This window comes from Alternaria viburni (genome assembly GCF_023758015.1).
Source record: "Alternaria viburni strain BMP 2772 chromosome Unknown scaffold_5, whole genome shotgun sequence".
NCBI lineage: Eukaryota > Fungi > Ascomycota > Dothideomycetes > Pleosporales > Pleosporaceae > Alternaria > Alternaria viburni.
The window spans coordinates 1084600-1105323 of record NW_026055774.1 but is presented as its reverse complement, the minus strand read 5'-3'; the positions used below and the strand labels follow the sequence as shown (position 1 = coordinate 1105323).

The window sequence follows — 20724 nt, the reverse complement described above, 5'->3', positions numbered from 1 at the left end:
ATTATTGTCTTTCGGCATGCGTTGAGCCTCGAAGTTCTTCGGTGGGATGTTCACGCGTCGGTGGGTTGGTTAGTGGGGTTGAAAGAGACGCGCATGGTGCGCGCGAAAAACCGCAACATGGTGAAGACCAATGAAGTACAGAAACTACGAGCTTAGGTGACAGTCTGGCAATGCAACAGGTCGATAATGCAGAGGTTTTTGTGTCACCGATTCCAATTACTAGTAGAACCAGATTGAGGGTCGAAAGACGCGACATCATCGAACTGGTGGGATGCACGCTACCCCGCATTTCACCAATAGCGTCTCGTGCATTGTCAGATGTATGGATCTTTGAAGCATGGCTATCATCCGAAATACATTTCTTGAACTGGAGGAATCCAAACATCACTATAAGCTCTCCGCACATCGCACACGAACCCTGTCCAATGCACAATACCAGTCGGCCTGCAGCATAAGCGATGAGATGGATTTTATCCTTACGCGCAACTATGGTAGAGTCCTTCCTTAGCTCAGCACTTTGACAAGTTAGTTATCTGATAGTAGAGACGAATGTTCGATGTCGTTGAAGCAGACTAAGATGAGAGGGCTGACGCCATGCATTGATCTTGGGGGCGAAGAAGAGTCTTGATAAAGTCTTCGATTGTTTGAGGTATATACACGAGCCAGATGTGGCCCAGGTTTGTGTGGTGTTTGCGTTGTGACTCCAAGGAAATGTGTAATGCTTCTAAGCGGCTTCTTGCGCTGCCTTGACGTCGACGCCGTACTTCTCCAACAGTCGTTGCCGCCTCCTCTCTTCGTATCCGGGTCCGTAAATTCCTGGTGAAGTCAGCTTCAGCAAGAGTGTGTTGGCCCTTATTGGACATACCTCGTCCCTCGCCCAATTGCTGCAGAGTCTCGGACATTGGCCGCCTGCGCACCTTCTTCAGCTCTTCCCTGCGCTCAACCTCGCCATCGTCATCGACCTGGTCGCGAATGTCTCCAATACCGCGCATTCCAGCAGTGTAACGGTAGGCAGTGAGGACCGTGGAGAAGCATACTCCGGCACCGAGCATGAATGGAAGGCTTCGCCCTGTGAACTGTTAGTACCGGCGTATGTATCGGTCCTGAGCATGCGTACTGGCAACACCGACACCGCATCCAGCCACGAAACCGGCAACTGCCTCACTGTAGCAGTCATCCTTTTGTCGCAGGTTACTGGTCGCGTCCAGTGTGAATTGATAGGCGGCTCCCACACCGGCTGCACGTCAATTAGCTTCGTTCGAATGTATTTTCCTGCAATTGACCTGCTACGGACCGTATAGCGCGATTATGCCTCCCGACCGGGTGAGGATGCCCATGGCTCCGACATTCTGTTTCCTGAGTGTGTTCTGGACACCGGCAATGATGGCGCCGGCAGCCGTGGTCTGCAGGGTCGTGTTCGCAGTATTGGAGAGAGCGTCCCGCGGGTGGTAGGTGACGTATTGGTCGGCCATGGCGGGCGAATTGGGCGTGGGTGTCGTCTTGGGAGCTCTATCGACGTTGTTGAAGTCGGCAGCGGGAAGATGCGCCAGACCATAAGCGTCTTGGCGCTCAGGGCTCAAGCGGCGGCGGGCGGGCACTGGCTGCATCATCGCGCGCCGCGTCGTCGAGCTGTCGCAGTGAATGCCGCGAGCCCGTGTGCCTCGCCGCTTGTACTGTTGCGGTCTTGTGTTTTCTTGTGCGTAGCTGCATGCGTCAGGGCTCTTCACGTGGGCTAGCAGTCTTGTTCTTCCTGAATCTAGCACTGTAGTGCTTCTACTAGGCGGTCGCCGCCCACGATGCTCTGTCTGTAAACGCTTCAATCACACAGTAGCAACTTCTCCCGTCTTCGCCCTTCTCCACCCATCTCGCCGTGCATGTTGTGCTGCCAGTAAACCCACCATTCTGTCATCCATAGTATACGCCACACTATTGCTCCCCACCGAACACAACAGCTATGGCGCCTGGTACTTTGTCCACCCTCGTCCCACCAGCGTGTGCTAACCACGACTCACAGGCAAGACGGCGCCGCGGCTACTCCAGGACCTCTTCACATACGATCCGCGACACGAAGAACGGGCCGGTCGGAACTTGTTGACGAGTGCCCCGCCGCAACACGACAGCAAAGCCCCAGCAGTCGCCGCCGTACCCTTCAGGAACTGCCGCCACATTTTCTTCACCAAGCCTGAGCAGTCGCTGTTGCCGGTTGCAGGCGAAGACGCAACCCCGAATACCACATACAAGGTCGCCTCATACTGCAACAAGTGTCGCTGGCATGTCGATGTGCGTGTCGACCACCGCACCGATGCCACCAAGATCAAGTCGTGTGGGAAGGGCAACGAGGACTATGCCTTGCACCACTTCCTCTACGAAGGAGAAGACAACTCGAGTGGCACCGGTGGAATCGAGGCTCAGCTGCGCCCGCGCACCTACACTTTCCGCTGCACTGCGCCCGAGTGCTCAGTCAGGGTACGCATTAGCATGAAGCCGCCATGCTTCTCGGAGCAGGACATTGTCACTTTGACCGACCAGGCCCAGCTCAGGAGACGATGGGAAGCAGCGAAACAGATCGCCGGCGACCGGGCAGACGCAAACATGGCGCGGAAGGTCGATGCTCCCGATTACCTGAACACATACCTACAAGATTCGTTGAAGCCCGCGAAGGGCAAGGCGCGCATCCCATTGTTGAACAAGAAGTTTCTCAAGACCTTCGGTAGGGACTGCGACTCGATATTACGGCGCCTGGGCTTCGAGAACCGCCAGGAAGAGGAAGAGGATGCCATCGTAGAAGTCTGGTATCTCCCTAGGCCCGACGAAGCGGCATCTCCTCTCGAATCGACGCTGCGCAACAAGATCGAGGACGCTCGGTACGAGCTGAATACATTAATACTTAGCATGCCGGAGAATGAACGAGTGGGCTGCAGACACCAGCCCATGTATCCCACACCGTCCCGAGTCGATATGGAGAGAGCGTTAGCATGCGCGGATTGTATGTCCATATACGCCCCGCTTGTTACACAATGTGGCCACTGACAAGCTGCACAGACGCTAAGGCGAAGGGACGGGAGACACGCAGTACAAACCACGAAGAAGATCACCCGTATGTGCCCCGCTTTCACCTTCACCGACGTTCCTGCTTACTGACGACATGTAGTTACTACGCTAGTCTGGGCGCCGTTGGTGACTTCGACGACGCTTTAATCCTGTTCGCCTTCTCTCGACAAGGCGCTGTCGATATCGAGAACAAGGCCTACTACTTCGAATGCTTGCAGGATCTCGCTGCCGGTCGCCAAAGTGAGATGCTTCAGATGCAGGTTGCTTTGTTGGCCTCACAGGGTCTCACTAGCAAACGCGATACCGAGCGAGCCTACCAGTACTTTGGGATTGATCCAACCCACGCAAACGTGATAGGCGACGATCATATCATAGGATGCTTCCGGTCGCGGCTAGCCGATGTCAGCGTTATACAGGCTGAGGAGGCACGAAAGCAGCTGCGAGTTCTCGGAGACGTGCGTGACAGCGACAGAATACGGTCAGAGGCTTCTGGTTCTATCGAGACGTACGAGCAGGCAATGGCGTTCTTCGATCTTGAGCTTGGTGTAGCCGACGATTTCATCCCGACCATGTATTCGCTAAAGGTACCGTGCACGTCGGGTCCCGACATGACTTGTTTGTTGTTCTGACGATTGCTAACACTCAAATAGACTCAGGACAGCCCCGCAAGCATAGAAACCGCAAGGAAAGCCCTGGATATCATAGCAGATGCGCGCAACAGCGAACGACTGCGACAGTTCGCCAAGTTCGGGGCAATGAGCGAGCCTGAAATGGACCTCGGTGAAGCCTACGCCCTTTTCCAGCAACCAGACAGGACCGTCAAGCTCGAACTTGCAGTTTTGGGCTCTCTAGTCAGCACCTACGATGTTGGCTCCAGCGAACGAGCGCGCATGGAGACAGCGTATAAACTTATCGAGAACGACCAGTCACAGAGGTTTGGCGACAACCACGTCAACCCCTCCCCAGCCAGAAGGAACAAATACCCCCTCGATTCATGGCCGGTTGGGCTCCGCAATATCGGTAATACCTGCTATCTCAACAGCGTTCTCCAATTCCTGTTCACCATCAAGCCCTTGAGAGATCTCATTCTTAATTGCGAGAAATACCTACAAGATCTCTCTCCAGAAAGCTTGAAAAACAAGAAAGTTGGGCGCATGTGGGTCACAGCCGAAAGGGTTTTGACGGCACAGAAGTGTCAGTATGTCTTTCGTTACTTCAGATCGATGCTAACCTCGCGTAGTCGTCCGGGAGTTGCGGACTTTGTTTGAGCGCATGATCACCGCATCCACAGACACGGTACAGCCTGCCATAGACCTCGCTTCACTCGCACTATGCAAATCAGACAATCCCGCGGATCCAGTGGAGTCACCACCAGTAAACACTACCGACGGCGCAGGCTTGGGCACGATTGATGGAGCTGCAGTTAGTGGACCGATGCTTCCACCTGCTGTGATGCAGTCCGCTCCTGCAGAAGCTCTAGCCGGCTCAGCCGTGACTGGCGACAACACAAATCCTACAGACTCGGTCATGGAGAATGCTGATGCGGCGCCGATTACACCTGCTGATTCTGTCATGAACGACGACGTTGCAGCAGGCAAGAGCGAGGGCGATGTGCCTGCCCCACCAACACGGCCTCCGCCAATCCCACCACGGGCAGACCCTAAACCGGCCATCAAGCCTGCTGTCCAATCGATTTCGAGAATTGGTAGGATTGAGGAGAGCGCTCGACAACAGGATGCAGCCGAAGTCATGTCGAACATATTTGATCTCATTTCCTGTGCCATAACAGGTGACAGCATTCTGCGCGAAGGTGAGCAAGGAGACGCCATCAAGAACCTGTTCTTCGGCGACGTCACCACAGTAATGGAAAAGTCAGACGGCGTGCAGAAGGTTCAAGAGCTTCGAGACCATTTTCTTGTCGCCACTGGACAACGAGACCGCTCACTCTATGCCACCCTGGACGAAGACTTCGGTTTGGGTGAGATAGCGGATGGTGGCGGTATGCGATACGATTACGTTGAAAAGGCTGCGCCCATCCAGATCATAAACGTGAAGCGGCTACAGTTCAAGGAGGGCAAGCCTGTGTACGACCACTCGCACATTGGCCTGGAGAAAACGATGTATATGGATCGTTACTTGGCGAGAACACCGACACTAAGCGAAGCGCAGCTGCTAGATCTTCGCAAAGCGCAATGGGCAAAACAGAAAGAGTTGCGAGAGCTAGATGCTAAGAGGACAAAGCTACAGACAACAGGTATTGAGGGCTTGAACCTCCCTGAATGTCTAGAGGCAACGAGCGACTTTGTCAACAGTCTGGCCACGGAGAAGTCAGAGCATGAACAACCGAGTTCGTCCCAGGACTTCCTCCCGACTCCGCCTCCTGAACTCTCTGATACGCTCCACACCCGTGCCGCCGATCTCGCTGCCGATCTTTCAGGCATCGACGACCAGATAACATTGCTGGAATCCAAAATCGACACAGTCTTCGAGGACTGCCACTCCGTGCCCTACCGTCTCCATGCTGTCTTTACCCACCGCGGTGACGTCAGAAGTGGTCATTACTGGATTTACATCTACGACTTCCACAAGGATGAGTGGAGAGTCTACAACGACGAGAATGTAGATCAAGTTGAGCAGGAGAGCGTAGTGCTCGACAAGGAGGAGGTACACCGCCCGAAGGTCAGCACAGGTGTCGTGTACATAAGAGCCGATCTTGTGGACGACTATACCGAGGCCGTGTGCCGCCAGCCTGAGAAGACCGAGGAGGATACCCAGAAGGATATTGAGATGAAGGATGTTACTTTCGACGACGATTCTAACGATGAGATGCCCGCGTTGGAGCCGGTAGACTTGAAGGATGTGCCGGTCATCGACGGAGTGGAGAAGGAGTAAGCTCTCTTCTATTCTGAGCCCCTGCTCCTATCTTCCTCTTTCCAAGTTACCGGTTGCTGATTAGACTCTTCTATTAGCATTACTCCTCCGGCAAAGAGAAAGGGGGTTCGATTGGAGTCTCCGCCCAAGAGGGGCAAAAACTATGACGGCTTTGGACAGACCGATCAACCGGATGTGGGCCCGCGATGTGCGAGCCGACTTGAGCTACGTTGAGCGTATGCTGTGATACCGATGAGTCGTGCTGACAAGCATCTTGGTATCGGTAATGGGGCATGAATAGAATACGGGTAATGCATAACGATGAGTTCGAACTCATATGGGGAATTCTCGTGATATCATACATCTATGTGATACATCCGTCGTCTTACTTGAATTGTGAAGCTCACACAGCCTGTCTCTTCCTCCCACCGCCCCTACGCCAATTCCACAGCGCCTCCTGAGCAAACGTGCGTGCAGTCAGATGACCCCTCTCCTTATTCGCCTCTTCCGTCAACGTCTCAATCACCCGCCCTTCTTCAACGCACTGCCACAGTCCGCCTGCAATGGCACTGCCAACATCCTCTTCCACCCACTCCTCTCCATCCTCGTCTTCCTCCACCTCTGGGTTCTTGGCTACCTTAGCCGGCCCATCAGTCGTTTGCCCCGTGCTCTCAACCCCGAATTCTCCTCTCCCTAATCTGTATAGGATACGACCCAGGGTTTGGTATGCGATGCACCGTTGACTCGCGACTTTACTCCGCGCCGTAACTGCAAGTTCGGGAATTGTGTAGCCTGCTGCCTCAGGGGCTTCGGCATGGTGGTGGAGACCCCGGTCGGTCGGCATCGATCGTGCGACGCTGGGTGCTAGCAAGTTGCCCGAGAAGTCGAAGCGGAGTTCGGCGGGGTTGAGAGCGGTTTGCGAGGGGTGGTAGGGCGACTTTGTGTCTGATGGGTCGATGGGCGACATCCATGATAGGGAGGAGGGGTCGTAGGGTAGCGTAGGAAAGTATTTCTCGTGTAGATTCTTCAGGAATGAGGGGTCGTTTGGGTCGAGATCGGGTGGTTGTGGGGGTTGTGGGAAATGTATTGAGTCGTTCGTATCGGGCATGGCTGTCGATGTGATGTTTTCGTCTAACGAAGGTTGCGCGGTGGGTATTGAGGTCGAGGCTGGCTGTGACGGCGCTTCGTTTTCTGGTTCTGGTGCCGCGAAGGAGACTTTCTTCGTGCTGGGTGTCTTTGGCTGAGGTTCTGGCTTGGCTTCGTCAGTCGCCGGGGTAGCAGTGGCTGCTGGTGCTGGCGGCTCTGTATCAAAGTCTTGCTCATTGCTCCCTTGGTCAATATTGGACCGCATAAGCAGCTTCTGCAGCAATGCTGGGTTGAGACTTGACATGAGCTCTTGTCGCTCTTGCTCAATCTCCGCATCTGACATGGCTGCCAACGTCTGCCTGTTCTCCTCATCTATTGTCCTTCTCTCCTCGTCCCTGTCCACACCGAATGCGCTCCGCGGCTTAGGCGCATCCTGCGTCGTTGCCGGCGCTTTCGGTGGCGCGGCAGCTTGTTGTTCCTTTGCGGCGCGTTGCTGTTTAAAGGCCGATACTCTCGGTACGCGTTTCTTGTGCGCCGGGAAACCATTCACATTTGGTTTGAACGAGGGCGCGACTGGAGGATTAGCTGGTGATGATTCGCGCTCTTGGATGTCGCCCACGAACGTGGGGAATGATGGCATGGGGAGCTCATGCTGTTCTTCCTGATCCAGCTTCTCGACTGCGCCGGTATCGAAGTTCAAGTTTACGCGCTCTCCTCTTTGGAACTCCATGTCGGCGGTATTGTGGTGGTGTTGAGGCGGCGCAAATGTTCCTTCTCGAAACTTTGGACTGCCGCTGGACCCTTGTTCGCGGGGCGGCTGCTAGCGCGTTCTGATGGCCTTGCCTCGGGGCTTCTTCGATGTTCACGCGCGGGACTGAGCCTCCTACCCCGCCACACTTCAAGCAGCAATGCCACGCATACATGCAGCAGATAGCATGAGAATAGCTATGGGCTTTTGACATAAGAAGGGCACGTCTCCCTATTCTAGACGTCATAGATATTGCGCCGCCTCTGCCGAAACGCTAACATCATGAACGCCATTGCCTCTGCACGAAATACCGATCTTCCAAGGGAATCGAGAGTTCCGACTCTCTGTATGCAATGCAAAAACTTGGCACCTCGTCTTACTGTTCCAGTTGGTGTCTGCAACGAGAGGCTAGTGGTCAGGAACGGTTCCAAGTGCCCGCTGTGTCTATTCTTTGCTGCTATAATACACGGAAAGTGTTCGTCATCTACCGTTAGGACATCAGCCCGTTTTCGGCTCTTGGACTATCAAGGACCTTCAACAGTTGGAGGACCTCGCGATTTCTCGTTCCGGAACTACTACGTCCAATCAGAGGATTCCACTGTCTCCCGCTTCATTCTCCCAGAGTCCGGACATGAGAACCTGCGATTCCGTACACTACCGAAGAACCTCATTGACTATCCTTTGCTAAGAAAGTGGATTACGCACTGCAAGACCTACCATGGAGATGCATGTTCGCATCAAGGCAAGACTTCTCAGCTGTGGGCTTCCGGAAGAACTGCACTCAAAGTCATCGACTGCAGGTCATCCAAGATAACCGTGGCATCTCCAGGTGCGGAGTATGTTGCACTTAGCTACGTTTGGGGTAAACCTTCAGCTTCCAACAAACACGACAGTGTCCTTAGCTGTGGCAGTGCTACGGAGAGCCTGTTGAACCTGCCAGAAACGATCAAGGATGCAATGAAGGTCACCCTTAAGCTTGGCTACCGATATCTGTGGTGCGATAAGTGCGTAGGATTCACGTCAGAAAAACATGTTGGACATATGCTGACTATGATCGCCAAGATATTGTTTCGACCAACAATCTGATCCGCATCAACTACAAACCCAGCTGTCTATGATGGCTATGATCTATTCTGCGGCAGCAGTGACTATTGTTGCTGCAGCTGGTGATCACTCTGATCATGGACTACCCGGTGTTGGTGGTCGAAGTCGAACTACGCCTCCTTCCATTCAATTGAATGGCGCGACATGGGTAGCAGGGTTAGACGACTTCAAAACACCCATTCGCGAATCACCTTGGTCCCAAAGAGCTTGGTGAGTTACCTTATCTATACGTGTTCATCAGTACTGACCATGAACTCGTACCGTGCAGGACGTATCAAGAGGAGTTTTACTCACGCCTGCAGCTCATCTTCACTGAGGAGCAGGTTATCTTTGAGTGCAACACAATGAGCTGTTTCGAATCAGTCACCACGGAGAAGTCATCTGGCTCAACAGGGTTTTTCATCGGGCGGAGCAGTGCCTATATACGAAGCACTTGGGACGATCCTTTCCGCGAGCATATCGTGCGCTATACGAAACGAGCATTGAGCTATCAATCGGATGTTCTAAACGCAATGCGTGGTCTCTTCCGGTCGTTCTCCACGCAAGACAACCCGTGTTATCAGTATTGGGGCATACCATACACCATGACTGCCTGTACCGAGATCCAATCCAGATCTAGGATGTGGTCCCATCTTTGGGCTTATGGTGTTCAGTTGGATGATGTGAAACATCAGCTCAATGCTGCGTTTTGCCGGGAACTATGCTGGGTCGTCAATCCGGAAACATCCACGAAGATTATCCGGCGAGAAGGCTTTCCTAGCTGGTCCTGGGCGGGCTGGATTGCTCCTGTTCTGTGGCCATGCACATCTCCGTTGACCTGGGACAATATTCTGCCAGTGGAACTCCATGTCATCAAGTTCGATGGGACAGATGAACCTCTGACGGAAGAATTGGTGAAGACGGCTTTCGAGAATGACGGTAATCTGGCGCTCGATTACACTTATCAGTTGCGCATAGTTGCTGATGTTCTCTACCTTCGGTTCGCATACATCCCAACGAAACGGCGTCGGCATTCACACATTTTTGATCGTCCAACCAGCACATACAAAGACGCAATGTACGCAGCACGCGGTACTATCGAGATGATCTCCGGCTCTGGCGAGCGCAGTTTCGAGGATCATGAATGGCTATTGGATGTCACGAGTGATGTCGACGAGGAATTGCATTACTCGCTCTGCAACCACCTATTCGAGGGTGTAGTCATATGCAAAGACTACGTCCTGGTTACGCGTACTAGAGATGGGATGAAAGAGCGCATAGGGGTCATGTCTGTCCGCAGCGTAGATTCCGGCGAAAGAACTGAGCTACATCCTCGCCTGTGCTTTCCCGGTAGTCGCCGAGATATCATTCTGGGATGATGAGCTTATCGAGAAGAATGCTCAGCTGAAAAGATTCCCAATCACATATGTGTGTTCTTCCTTTTCATCAACGCCACTATCTAGTGTGACGCATACTTTGGGTGTAGCTGAAAGCGCCACCCTTCTCCCAAGAAGAAGATCTACATATTCTTTAGGCGCGCTGCATGCCGAGTATGCAACATTCAAAGACGAAGCACACTACCCAACCAACATATGTTCTTAGGGTTTCAAGGCCGCAAACTTACCCCACATGCCCCACATGTGGCTACTAAGACTAGTAAGCTATAATGACATATAAGTAGTTGTGAATGCCGGAGAGGTTGCACAAGAAACGCAAGCTCTGGACGAGGGTATCTGTGACAGCACAGTCATGGCGTCTTCTAACGAAAACTATCCACAGGGACCATACGAGGTCGGCAAGCACATCGTTCCTCCTCCACGGCCGAGCTCACCATCAACTGCCGAGTACCGCCTTAATCATCTCATGACCCGTATCAAAGACCCGGAGAAGAGTTTGAAGTTCTACTGTGACTGCCTGGGCATGCACGTTGTCTTCATCTTCAATGCTGGTCCATTTACCATTTACTACCTAGGACCACGAGATAGTGGTAGGTACACACATTTACCCATAACTCCGACAGAATACTAAAATGTTTACAGGTATGTCCACCCTCGGTACCTCAAAGGGGTTACTAGAGCTGTACCACATCCCCGCAGACGCGTCTACGTCGTATACTTCTGGCAATGACTACTCTAATCCGGCGGGAATCGGCTTCGGTCACATTGGATTCACAGTACCAGATGTCCCTGAAGCACTGGAAAGGATCAAAAGCTTTGGCTACGAGGTCATCAAGCCGCTGGATGAGGCGAAAGAAGAGCAGATGGGTTTGCCTGCGGAGGCTGTAGAAGGGAAACACGGGACAGTACCAGACGGCTACAAGCACGTTTTCAAACAGCTCATTTTCGTGAAGGATCCGGATGTAAGTGGACGCCAACCAGTGTAAAGAAATGTATGAGAGAAATGGTATGCTAACAGCTATTAGGGTTACTGGGTTGAGATCGTACCTCAGGTAGTCAAACCACTGAGTGGTTAGTGAGAGGATCCAAAAGTTTGTCAAGCTAGATCTCGCAAAGAAAACGCTATCCAACTCCAACTTTGATAACTGTTCTCGTCTTCCTCTTTCTCTCACGAAATAGCTCTCTACTTAGCTTAACGACCTTGCTGCCTTTCTACGAACACCATGTCAACGGAATCACAGAGAGCTTCAGACACATCTTCAGACACATCTTCACCCATAACTTCAGACACACCCGTCAAAGTACTAAGACTAGGTGTCGACGGGTCTAAGTCCTAACAGCCATTCGATTTATACCACTACTGACAGCATCCCAGATTCATTTCCTCGCCTCTCATCAAAGTTCTCGTTGGGCCTGAGTCTCAGCGTTCAGAACTGTTTGTTCACCAGTCCATCATAACGTCGCGATCCAAGTTCTTCGCCAACGCGCTTAGTGGCAGATGGAACAACTCTGACGCGAAGACTATCAATCTTTACGATCTAAACCCTGAGCTGAGATCAGAAGATGTTGAGCACTATTTGGAAGCCGTCTATACGAATCGCATCACGCTCAAGGATGACTCGAGCGTTCTTGAACGTATATGTCACGTATACGTGATAGCTGAATTGCTGCTCGATCTACACACTCGTAATCTGGCAACTCAGGCACTGTATGAGCAGATCTCCTTCCGTGAATCTTATGGGTACGTTGTTCACACAAACCCTGGCCCAGAGTGTATAAAGATTATCTACGAAGGTACAGTAGCTGGGGATCTAATGAGGGAGCTACTTGTTCATAGTTGGTGCGGTCTCGGACGCCATGGTTTACTTCAGTGCGATGATTTGCCCAAACGGTTCTTGAGTGAGCTAGCGACGGCTGCGTTGAAGGAGGAACACGGACCGTTGTTGTATCATTTGGACACATACCTCGAAGATAATTCATAAGCGCTTAGGGTGGTGATCGACCCCTCTCGGTCTTTGAGGGCCATGGAGGGACGGATGTCGTCATAGATGTTAGAAGGAATGTGAAAAAGCAACACCTCAACCAAAGTTCTCGACTGGCAGACAGTGTATGATCTTCACAATCATGCTGCAGGCGTGTTCAAGGCCCCGAGCAGAATGTCGGTATACCAACCATATCGACTTGAGATGAGACGATAAGCGTCAAACCAGCGGTACTGGGCGGAACGTGAAGAGACGCTAAGTCAGGTACCCGCCGCCGCTAGCTACCAGTGCGACTAAAGGGACCCTGCATCATCCCGCAACCTCTTAGATCAATACAGTTGAGTATGAGAACGATATCAATGCTCGAAAATAATATATTTTTCGTAGTTGCTACGGCCAGAACACATACACGACTCGCGAGACATAGCGTCAGTGTGCATCTGACACCCAGGATCCGGTTTTCCGTAAGCGAAAACGATCATTGCAAGGGTGCCAACCGGAGTTTCAGATCTGGGGAGTCGAGGTCGCTCCCTGGAGCATGTCTCCCTAACGGCCTCGCCCTACATGCTGTACGTTTCGTGAGATCCTTACGATCGCTCGTTAACCTCTGTAGTCCAAACACTGACTGGCGTTAGTGGACCGTCCCCGCGAACGTTAGTCGCGCGTGCGATGCGAGTGAGTCGTCTTGGGGGAAAGGGGGTGGTAGTGGTTGCGGCGCAATATGACGTCCCCCAAGACAAAATTCCAGGCTTGTAAAAGCCAATCCTCAGCCGCCAGACTGCATTGGGCCACGGCCGTTTCCAAGTCATAAAGACATGTTTATCGGGAATTGCCCTGGGGTTTGCGTTCCCCATCCTCAATTCCGTGGTCGCTATGGATTTACAGAGGTTGAAGACGCGTATCGCGCGCGCCAGAGGCGCCAGCGCGACTTCTTCGGGCTCCGACACGGGCGAGCTGCATGCTCCACAGCAGTCTCAGGCACCCCACGATAACTCCAGCACGCATGCCGTCAACGAAGGAATTCAGAGCGCCGAGCCTGGGACGAATGCGCAGGACTTTGGAGCAGCCGCGGATCAGCCAACACAACAACCTGTCATCGAGCCGCCTACCTCGTTAGAGTCATCCATCGATGCTGGCCAACATGTCCCCAAGCCCACCAGGGCAACCGATCCCTCGTCGCATGTCACGTACAGGTATGCTCTAGGCACGAGAAAGAGGAGAGTGCGATGCTGACCTTTGTCAAGTACTCTTGCCGCGCAACGAGCAAGAAGCAGCTCCGCGCCGACCAAACCCCAGCAATACCCACGACGACCGCAAGTCGGCCGTCAAGCCAGTATCGGCATACGGCGCATGCCCTCATCCAACGCCCTAAGACAATCCGCACAGCAACCACAGGGTTCTATAATAAGGGCGAGCACGCCCTTGCCTGCGCTGGACGAGGAGGCAGAGCTGGGACAATTTTCCTCCGCCAACGGGAGCCAGAGTACCCTCAACAATCCAGAGCCGGACAGAAGCCGACTACGGAAGGTCAAGAGCGCGATACAGACTAGAATACCCTTTTGGGGCACGAAGGAAGAGGAGAAGTCGCCGGCGACAAGCGCTCATGCTCCTGTTCCTGCAGCGGAAGACGGCATGTCGTCCAACTACACCTCAGGCATGGTCGATGTCCTCGACACCATCGACCCCGAAGTCGCGACACTTACTTCCTTGACGAATATGCAAAACTCGCTCTTCATTCCGAACCTACCATGGCTGAACCGCCGGCCCACTTACAACCTAAAGCGACGGAAGAGCGAGACCGACAGTCTGGAAGAGATCAACCGCATACTGGAACCCGCTCGCGCTGCTCAGGCGGAGGCGGAGGCAGAAGCTCAGGCGGCCCAGGCGGCTCCCAGATTCCAGCGCTCGGCGACTGAGACCACGACGGCCACCATGATGACGATAGATTCGCAGCTTACTGAGTCGCGCTTCGCTGTTCTTCCTGAGGATACTGACTTGTCTGGTTGGAGCGTCGAGGACAAAAAGGAGGTGAACGACCACGTACGGCACATGCTCCACTCAAGACGCTCCAAGATGAAGCGCTCGCTCAAGGGATTCGGCATGTATGTTAGGAGACGTAAGTATCTGTACCACTATATTCTCAACTGTTACTGACAATCCACAGCACTTGGCTTCCTAGTCACCCTCTACGCCTTCCTCATCACCGCATTCGGCTTGGCCTGGGTGCTCTTCCTCATCGGCTGGGCTAATGTCGGTGGACAGCAGATCTACGTCGTCCACGTCATCGACAGTGTTCTCGTTGCTCTCTTCGCTGTTGTAGGAGACGGTCTAGCACCCTTCCGCTGTGTCGACACATACCACATGATCTACATTGCTCACTACCACCATTTTACATGGTCTCGTCGTAAGAAGGACATGCTTCCCGACCTCACCGATCATAATGACCTCCCTGCCGAACACGCTCCCGTATCTGGACCACGCGCTATAGACCCAGCCGACCCCGAGAAACAGTGGGAATTCACCGTGTTGACGCCAAAGCAGCAAGAGAAGCTCGAACACCACCAAGCCAAATTCTGCAAATCGCACTCCTTTTACAAGCCCCACGAGACGGAGACCCATTATGCCTTCCCTCTCCGTTTCCTTGTCGCCATCGTCGTACTTCTAGACTGCCACTCTCTACTCCAGATATCCCTCGGCGCGTGCACATGGGGTATCTACTACAAGGTTCGTCCCTTTGCTATCACCACTGTTATCCTCTGCTGCTCTATCGCCTGCAATGCAACGGCCGGTCTATTGATCTGGTTGGGTGACAAGAGGACGAGGAAGAAGGACGTAGTAGAACGCATGAACAGGCAAGAATTGACCGGAGAAGCCATCAAGGAAGTGGAAAAGAAGAAGCAGAAGGAGAAGGAGAAGGAAAGCGAGGCCGAGTCTAGCGGCGCAGACGAAGGCAGGGAAAGGGAAAGAAGGAGGATCAGTCTGGATGCTTTCAGACCGGGGAAGAATGCGGAGAAGGAAAAGGAGAAGAAGCAGCAGAGCGAGAGTGCATACCCCTAGGAGGAAGTAATGGTGTTGCATAGTGCCTGACCGACATGTTGCTGGCATATTTATCTTGTGCATTTTTTCTTGGAAGCGTTCAAGCGTTTATATACCTATGTAGCGATGTGGTTATGTTGGACTTACCTAATTATGCATCTTTCTTCTTCTTCACAGTCTGTACTTTTGGAGTGAGGGGTAATGTTTGAGTTCCTTTGCTGTTTTGGCGTTTACTAGCAACGCTGCTCAGGCAGAAACGTTGTATGCAAAGCTCATGCGAGGCTACCGATGAACTAGTGGTTCTAGACCACTCGTTTTGTATCATTGCCACATGGAATGGGAAATCCGTAGCACCACAAATGCGAGTGACATTCCGTCTCGCGAGTGAGAAAGGAAACATGGAGCATGGAGACTGATTCAAGCCCATCACACCGTGATGCTTTGTCAATTGTCTTGTATTACTTGAACGCAACCAGAACGGACGCTTCTATATCGTGTCGGCACCGCCGTTCTGCGATGACCATTGTATCCTCCGATTCCTTCTCCTCCAGTCACAACTCGTGGTAATCTTGCTCCTCCGTCTTCTACATCCTCTCATGGGTATAAACTTTCTAGCAGCCCTCGATCTGCTCAACACCGGCGGTGGTGCCCTTAACACACATGCCGTGGTTCTGACGGGCGGCAACTTCTATTCGTCCTGTCAGTCGTTGCTTCTGGTCATCGTTTTAGAAAGAAAACATACCCTCGTTGGCGACAGGTGCAGCCATGGCGAAAGCGGCCATGGAGACGATAGTAGCGATGACAGCGGAGAACTTCATTTTGAAATAGTGTTTAGGTGATTATTGAACTCGGAGAGTAGGTGTAGAAGAAGCGTAGAAGGTAGTTGTAAACGTGGTAAAGTCGCCCGGCGACAAAGAGTGAATGTATAGAAAGGTTGGAAAACAAGAAGATTGACTTGAAGAAGTTGACTTGATGGTGAGCTTGAAGTAAGGAAAGCGTCTACTAGCCTGAGGATACTTCCAACTTATAGCCTGCCAGCTACGGCGCATCTGACATACAGGCACACCGCCGTCGTCGTCATCAGGCGCCGTTGTCAATCACAAAGTCATCCTGGTACCTTACTTTGTGCCTCGCGCTGAGAAGGCTGAAACCGGAGTCTAGACTTTCCTGCCTGTTTCTTGGTACTGTATTAGCGAAAGGAGTACGATCTGCTCCATAGCAACGGCGGGGAGTGGAGCGGTCTGGTTCTGCGGGAAGGGCACGGCCGGGGATGAGGTGTGTTGAAGTGTGTCAAAAACGTCGGAGAGATGTCGATGCTTTCCCAAAGAACAGGAGACGCGCGGCTTCTGTACCCATATCCTTATGGGGTATGACGATGATGCAATGGAATATGTAGTATCGGCTTGGTTTCGATCACGTAGAATTGCCCTCCGTGCTAGTCAACATAAGCAGACTTCGGCATCGTCCAAGAAGGCATTCAGCCTGCAACAACGTCGACCTTGCTACCTTGATAATTAAGCTCGTTAAGGTAGTATAGTACCGTATAAGCACCGTGATGCAGAGCGGTTGGAGTGAGATGAAACGGTACTCAAACTCAGCCGAAACTCGGAAGAGCACTTCCCTTGGCAACGATCTCAGAGATCACAATGCGATGCGAGCAGTCGCCCAGTACCATCTGTTGACCTGCGCTCTTTCCAAAACGTCGATACGCGTAAGCCTGGGGCAGAACTTGTCGTCGTTGGTGCAATGATGGTCGTTCGCCCGTGACTGTCCCGAGGTCGCGAGTGTTGAGCGGGTCAGCTGGCGCTAGCCGTTTGTGGACACTTCGCTTCGCCGCGGACTTCAGACATATCTTGAGGATTGCCCTCTGACAATAACATGACGTTTCTGCGACTTTTGACTATGAACTTCACGTAGTTCGAGAGATGAGGCTCTGTTCCCGGTCTGTGAGACCACTCTTTTTGACTACCGGCGCTTCGTGGACGGCATATTTGATCCCTGGTATTCTTCGCAGTTTCCTCGTCTCGTATCTGGATTCTATCAAGTTGCGAGTGCGACAATATCTATATTGTATAGCTGTACACAGTTTTTAACTACAGTGGAAGCTTTCGCTGGTCAAGTACAAGACATGCTCCTTCCGTCCCCAGAAAACGCGACTTCCCAGCGCTATCGTGATTCGATTCTACCTAGGTATCTAGCATCATCGATGCGTAACTGCCTCTGATCAAAGTTTCGGTGTCCTAATGGAAAGGTCCAGACGCTGCAGGTGACAAGAGGGTGAGGAAAGAGCGAAGAGCTCACATCTTCGAGGTAGTGAAAGCGGGCGAGGTCACGCTTGCCTTCTGTCAAGACGGCACTGGAGCTCAGCGAGAAGCCGTCCATAGCCGTCATAAGTGGTGAGAGCGCGTCATGCTGAGATTCGGAAGCGGAGGTGAAGGTGAGAGCTGATTGTAGACGACCGCGCCTTTCCAGTCAACAACTCCTACCCTTCAGTTCGACAGTCGCCCCGCACAATCTCACCTAACTGGCAGTCACGACCCACAGAAACCATGGATATTTTCGTATCTCAGCTCCCGGGGCTCTCTGTCGCTACGCATCTATCGAGAGAGCTAGCAAAGGACGACGACGAGAATATGCCCGACAACAAAAGCTGGCGCCTAGGACACAGCAAACAGCCAAAGAAGCCTCCGAGAACATCTACCCCGCTCAAGATTGACGTCGACACTCCTGTAGGCACCGATGATTCGAGCGATCGTCGGCTTCAACTTACCTGGCGGAAGACGCGGCAGAGCAGCAGACCACAGACTCCTGTAGGCGGTGCGCACACCACGCCTGTCGTCGAAGACGCAGATGACGCACCAAGCGAACGTTCAGATACCCCAGCCCTACGTCGAGACTCGAAGCCCAAGCTCGCTCGCTACACGTCGCTCTTCGCCAACTTCAAAGAGACAGCCAAGGAGCCCGAGTTCGCGTTTTCTGCGCCATGGGGTGAAGATGCACCAGCGCCCTTCCAGACCTACATAGATCCGCTCGACGTCGTAACATCTGTCCGATCGCATATGATAACAGCTTCCTGGCCGATACCTATGGAGCATAACAGCGGCCTCTTTCGTGTGTTTGAGGACTATCGCAAGGTACGAGAGCAGAAGGAGTGTCTCAGTACAATGCTGGAGGAGACACTCAAAGATTGGAGAAAGGCCGAGGAGCACTGGACACGCTCAAGAGATCGTTACGGTGCGGAGATACGGCGCTTAGAGCTACTCATAGCTCGTGGGGCCAGTGGAATGACTGGGTGAGTACCTAGGTAGTGTCCAATCTTTTGCTCTTCCTTTACTAACAGAAAGAAGACTCATACAGGCTCGTCAAGACAGTATTGTGCGGCGTCATAGGAAGACCATTTCGCACGACAGTTTCCCGCCGAAATACGACTTCTTCTCACACGCGCAACTTGACCAGGAGATCAAGTTAATGAGTCAGAGAGGTGAGTCTTAGGCGTACTGTTTACTTCTCGTTGCCGCATACATAACTCTCGCGTCTGGCCACTCGCCCCGATAGTACCGCGAAGACATTCTCGGTATACTATCGGGGTGGCGGCGAAATACGTTTGCTCCGCACGCAGGGCTTGCTTACTGTCCTCTTCTGAACCAAACCAACTCACACGTTCTGCGTATGTTAGCTGACCTTGTACAGCGCTTCTGAACCGGCCGTCGTCCCCTTCTGGAAAGATGGCCGTCCTGTCAACACAGTTTACCAACGACATGGAAGAGTTGCCTGTAGGCAATCCACCGCAGACTAGCAAGAATCTTACATTGTCGCGTAAAGTCCAGAGCGAGCTCAATCTCGTTGCCATTCAGAAGACGAGGCCCTCTCGATCTTTCACTAGTTCTGTCGCTTCTGGCTTCTCAGGAGGATCTGGCGACCCTTTGCCTGACGAGATGACGATTCTGGAGCACACCGGCATGGAGCCAGCCACCGAATGCGAAGCTCTTGTCGCTCTTCGGGCACTCGGCACACTTGTCGCAAGACGTCGAGGTCTAGAGGTGAATAGTTTCAACCATGGTCTTATGATGCTGTTCTCGCAGACTAGATCGGCAGAGAAGTTGACGGCACATGTCGAAGAGAATGATACGCAGACCCCACGTCAAAAAACCAGCTCTGACAATGGAACATACGAGTATTTCGACCAAAGCCTTGCACCGCGGAACACCCTCCGAAAATTCCAGTCGCAGCCCCAACTCAACACAAACCAAAAGCATCGCCGACAGTTCTCTTTCGAGCCTGGGGCTGACCAGCTTGAAGCACTCACGGAGGAATTGAAAGCGCTTGATGGAGAAGCCAATGAGAGTGGTTCTGATGATTCAGACACCCCCCTTCTCATGCGTACTGGACGCCCGGCGCTTGATACGCGATCAATCAGATCGACTTCATCGTCCCAAACTCTGGGTGCGGACTTGGGCAAGCAGTCAAAGATTCCCAGCCCTGTCCAATCCTTGGGTCGTAGCCGTCGAGCAGATTCCGCTTCGAGCATCCAGTCGGTCTATGCCAGGCCTCAGGACAGTCGCCGTGGGTCCAGCTCAAGTGTTATTACGGCATTCCGCGAAAATTCGATCGGAAGCATGCGACCGGAGCTTCAGAGCAGGAACAGTTCTATCAACAGCCTGCGTATGCCAGACTCTCCGTCGGCATTGAGGAACCAACATAGTGGAACAGGACTGCGTAACACGATCACGGCTATTGCAGCAGCGAGGGCTGCAAGTGATGCAAGTAAATCATCGTCACTGGTCAGCTCGAGGTAGTCCGAGGCTTTCGCTTCCGCGAGTGAACAATTCACAAGGTTCGGTAAGGCCGGGCGATGATGTTCCGAAGAAAACGTCATCGGTTTGATGAATGGAGGTCTGATATACTCGTGATCGAGATCTTAGAGTTATGTTGGGCAAATCGGGCAGCGATTGGTGTTTCATGCCGGTTACTCAGCGCGTCGGTTTGAGTTTGATTCGACTGTCAGACATGGTGCGGTACCACGCATTCTAATCGCCAACGTCAGAAAGGATAATTGATTCACTATGAAATGTCCCGACCGGAGCGTTCACACCGTTACAACAGATGGTGGGGTTATGCTAAATCCCGTATGCTTGAAAGAGAATAATTCGACGGTTATTGTCAAGTGCGTCCGTCACAGCTTTGTGATGATGGAGTTTGTGTCAGTCTAAGATTGCAGTGCTTTTCACGTAATAACCAAAATTAGTCGCGTCAATTAGCGAGATGACAGCCTATGGCTAAACTGGCAGCTCACATCAGACGATACAACTGCTGCTCTTCCCGCAAAGCGCTGTCACAATGACAAGGCGGCGTCGAGAGATGAACCTATCCGGACGCGGTTGTACGGAGGTGACCTCACTCTAGAATGTTTATGGCCAATGCATCGCTCAGGAGGTACGGCTATTGACACCACGCCAGAGCACTGCGCTAC

At 52.6% G+C, this 20724-nt stretch overlaps 6 protein-coding genes across 6 annotated transcripts; 4 read left to right on the top strand and 2 right to left on the bottom strand.

The window, feature by feature from the left end:
• Window positions 1-724: 724 nt before the first annotated feature.
• Window positions 725-1607, bottom strand: J4E79_003257 (uncharacterized protein; the record flags this gene model as incomplete). The annotated part of the gene is made up of 4 exons (XM_049352152.1): window positions 725-816; window positions 866-1069; window positions 1118-1237; window positions 1295-1607. The coding sequence occupies 4 exons, from the start codon at window positions 1605-1607 to the stop codon at window positions 725-727; spliced, it is 729 nt and encodes a 242-aa protein (XP_049213623.1).
• A 347-nt stretch (window positions 1608-1954) lies between these two features.
• On the top strand, window positions 1955-5943 carry J4E79_003256 (uncharacterized protein; the record flags this gene model as incomplete). Its single annotated transcript, XM_049352151.1, has 6 exons — window positions 1955-1964; window positions 2015-2986; window positions 3043-3097; window positions 3152-3635; window positions 3702-4245; window positions 4292-5943. The coding sequence occupies 6 exons, from the start codon at window positions 1955-1957 to the stop codon at window positions 5941-5943; spliced, it is 3717 nt and encodes a 1238-aa protein (XP_049213622.1).
• Window positions 5944-6325: 382 nt separating this feature from the next.
• J4E79_003255 (uncharacterized protein) lies at window positions 6326-7738 on the bottom strand (the record flags this gene model as incomplete). Its single annotated transcript, XM_049352150.1, has 1 exon — window positions 6326-7738. One exon carries the CDS (start codon window positions 7736-7738, stop codon window positions 6326-6328), a length of 1413 nt encoding a protein of 470 aa, XP_049213621.1.
• A 2177-nt stretch (window positions 7739-9915) lies between these two features.
• Window positions 9916-11312, top strand: J4E79_003254 (uncharacterized protein; the record flags this gene model as incomplete). The annotated part of the gene is made up of 4 exons (XM_049352149.1): window positions 9916-10090; window positions 10521-10826; window positions 10879-11198; window positions 11262-11312. The coding sequence occupies 4 exons, from the start codon at window positions 9916-9918 to the stop codon at window positions 11310-11312; spliced, it is 852 nt and encodes a 283-aa protein (XP_049213620.1).
• Window positions 11313-13091: 1779 nt separating this feature from the next.
• On the top strand, window positions 13092-15275 carry J4E79_003253 (uncharacterized protein; the record flags this gene model as incomplete). The annotated part of the gene is made up of 3 exons (XM_049352148.1): window positions 13092-13411; window positions 13463-14334; window positions 14383-15275. 3 exons carry the CDS (start codon window positions 13092-13094, stop codon window positions 15273-15275), a joined length of 2085 nt encoding a protein of 694 aa, XP_049213619.1.
• A 2528-nt stretch (window positions 15276-17803) lies between these two features.
• On the top strand, window positions 17804-20050 carry J4E79_003252 (uncharacterized protein; the record flags this gene model as incomplete). Its single annotated transcript, XM_049352147.1, has 3 exons — window positions 17804-18546; window positions 18644-18735; window positions 18945-20050. The coding sequence occupies 3 exons, from the start codon at window positions 17804-17806 to the stop codon at window positions 20048-20050; spliced, it is 1941 nt and encodes a 646-aa protein (XP_049213618.1).
• Between the last annotated feature and the right edge of the window lie 674 nt (window positions 20051-20724).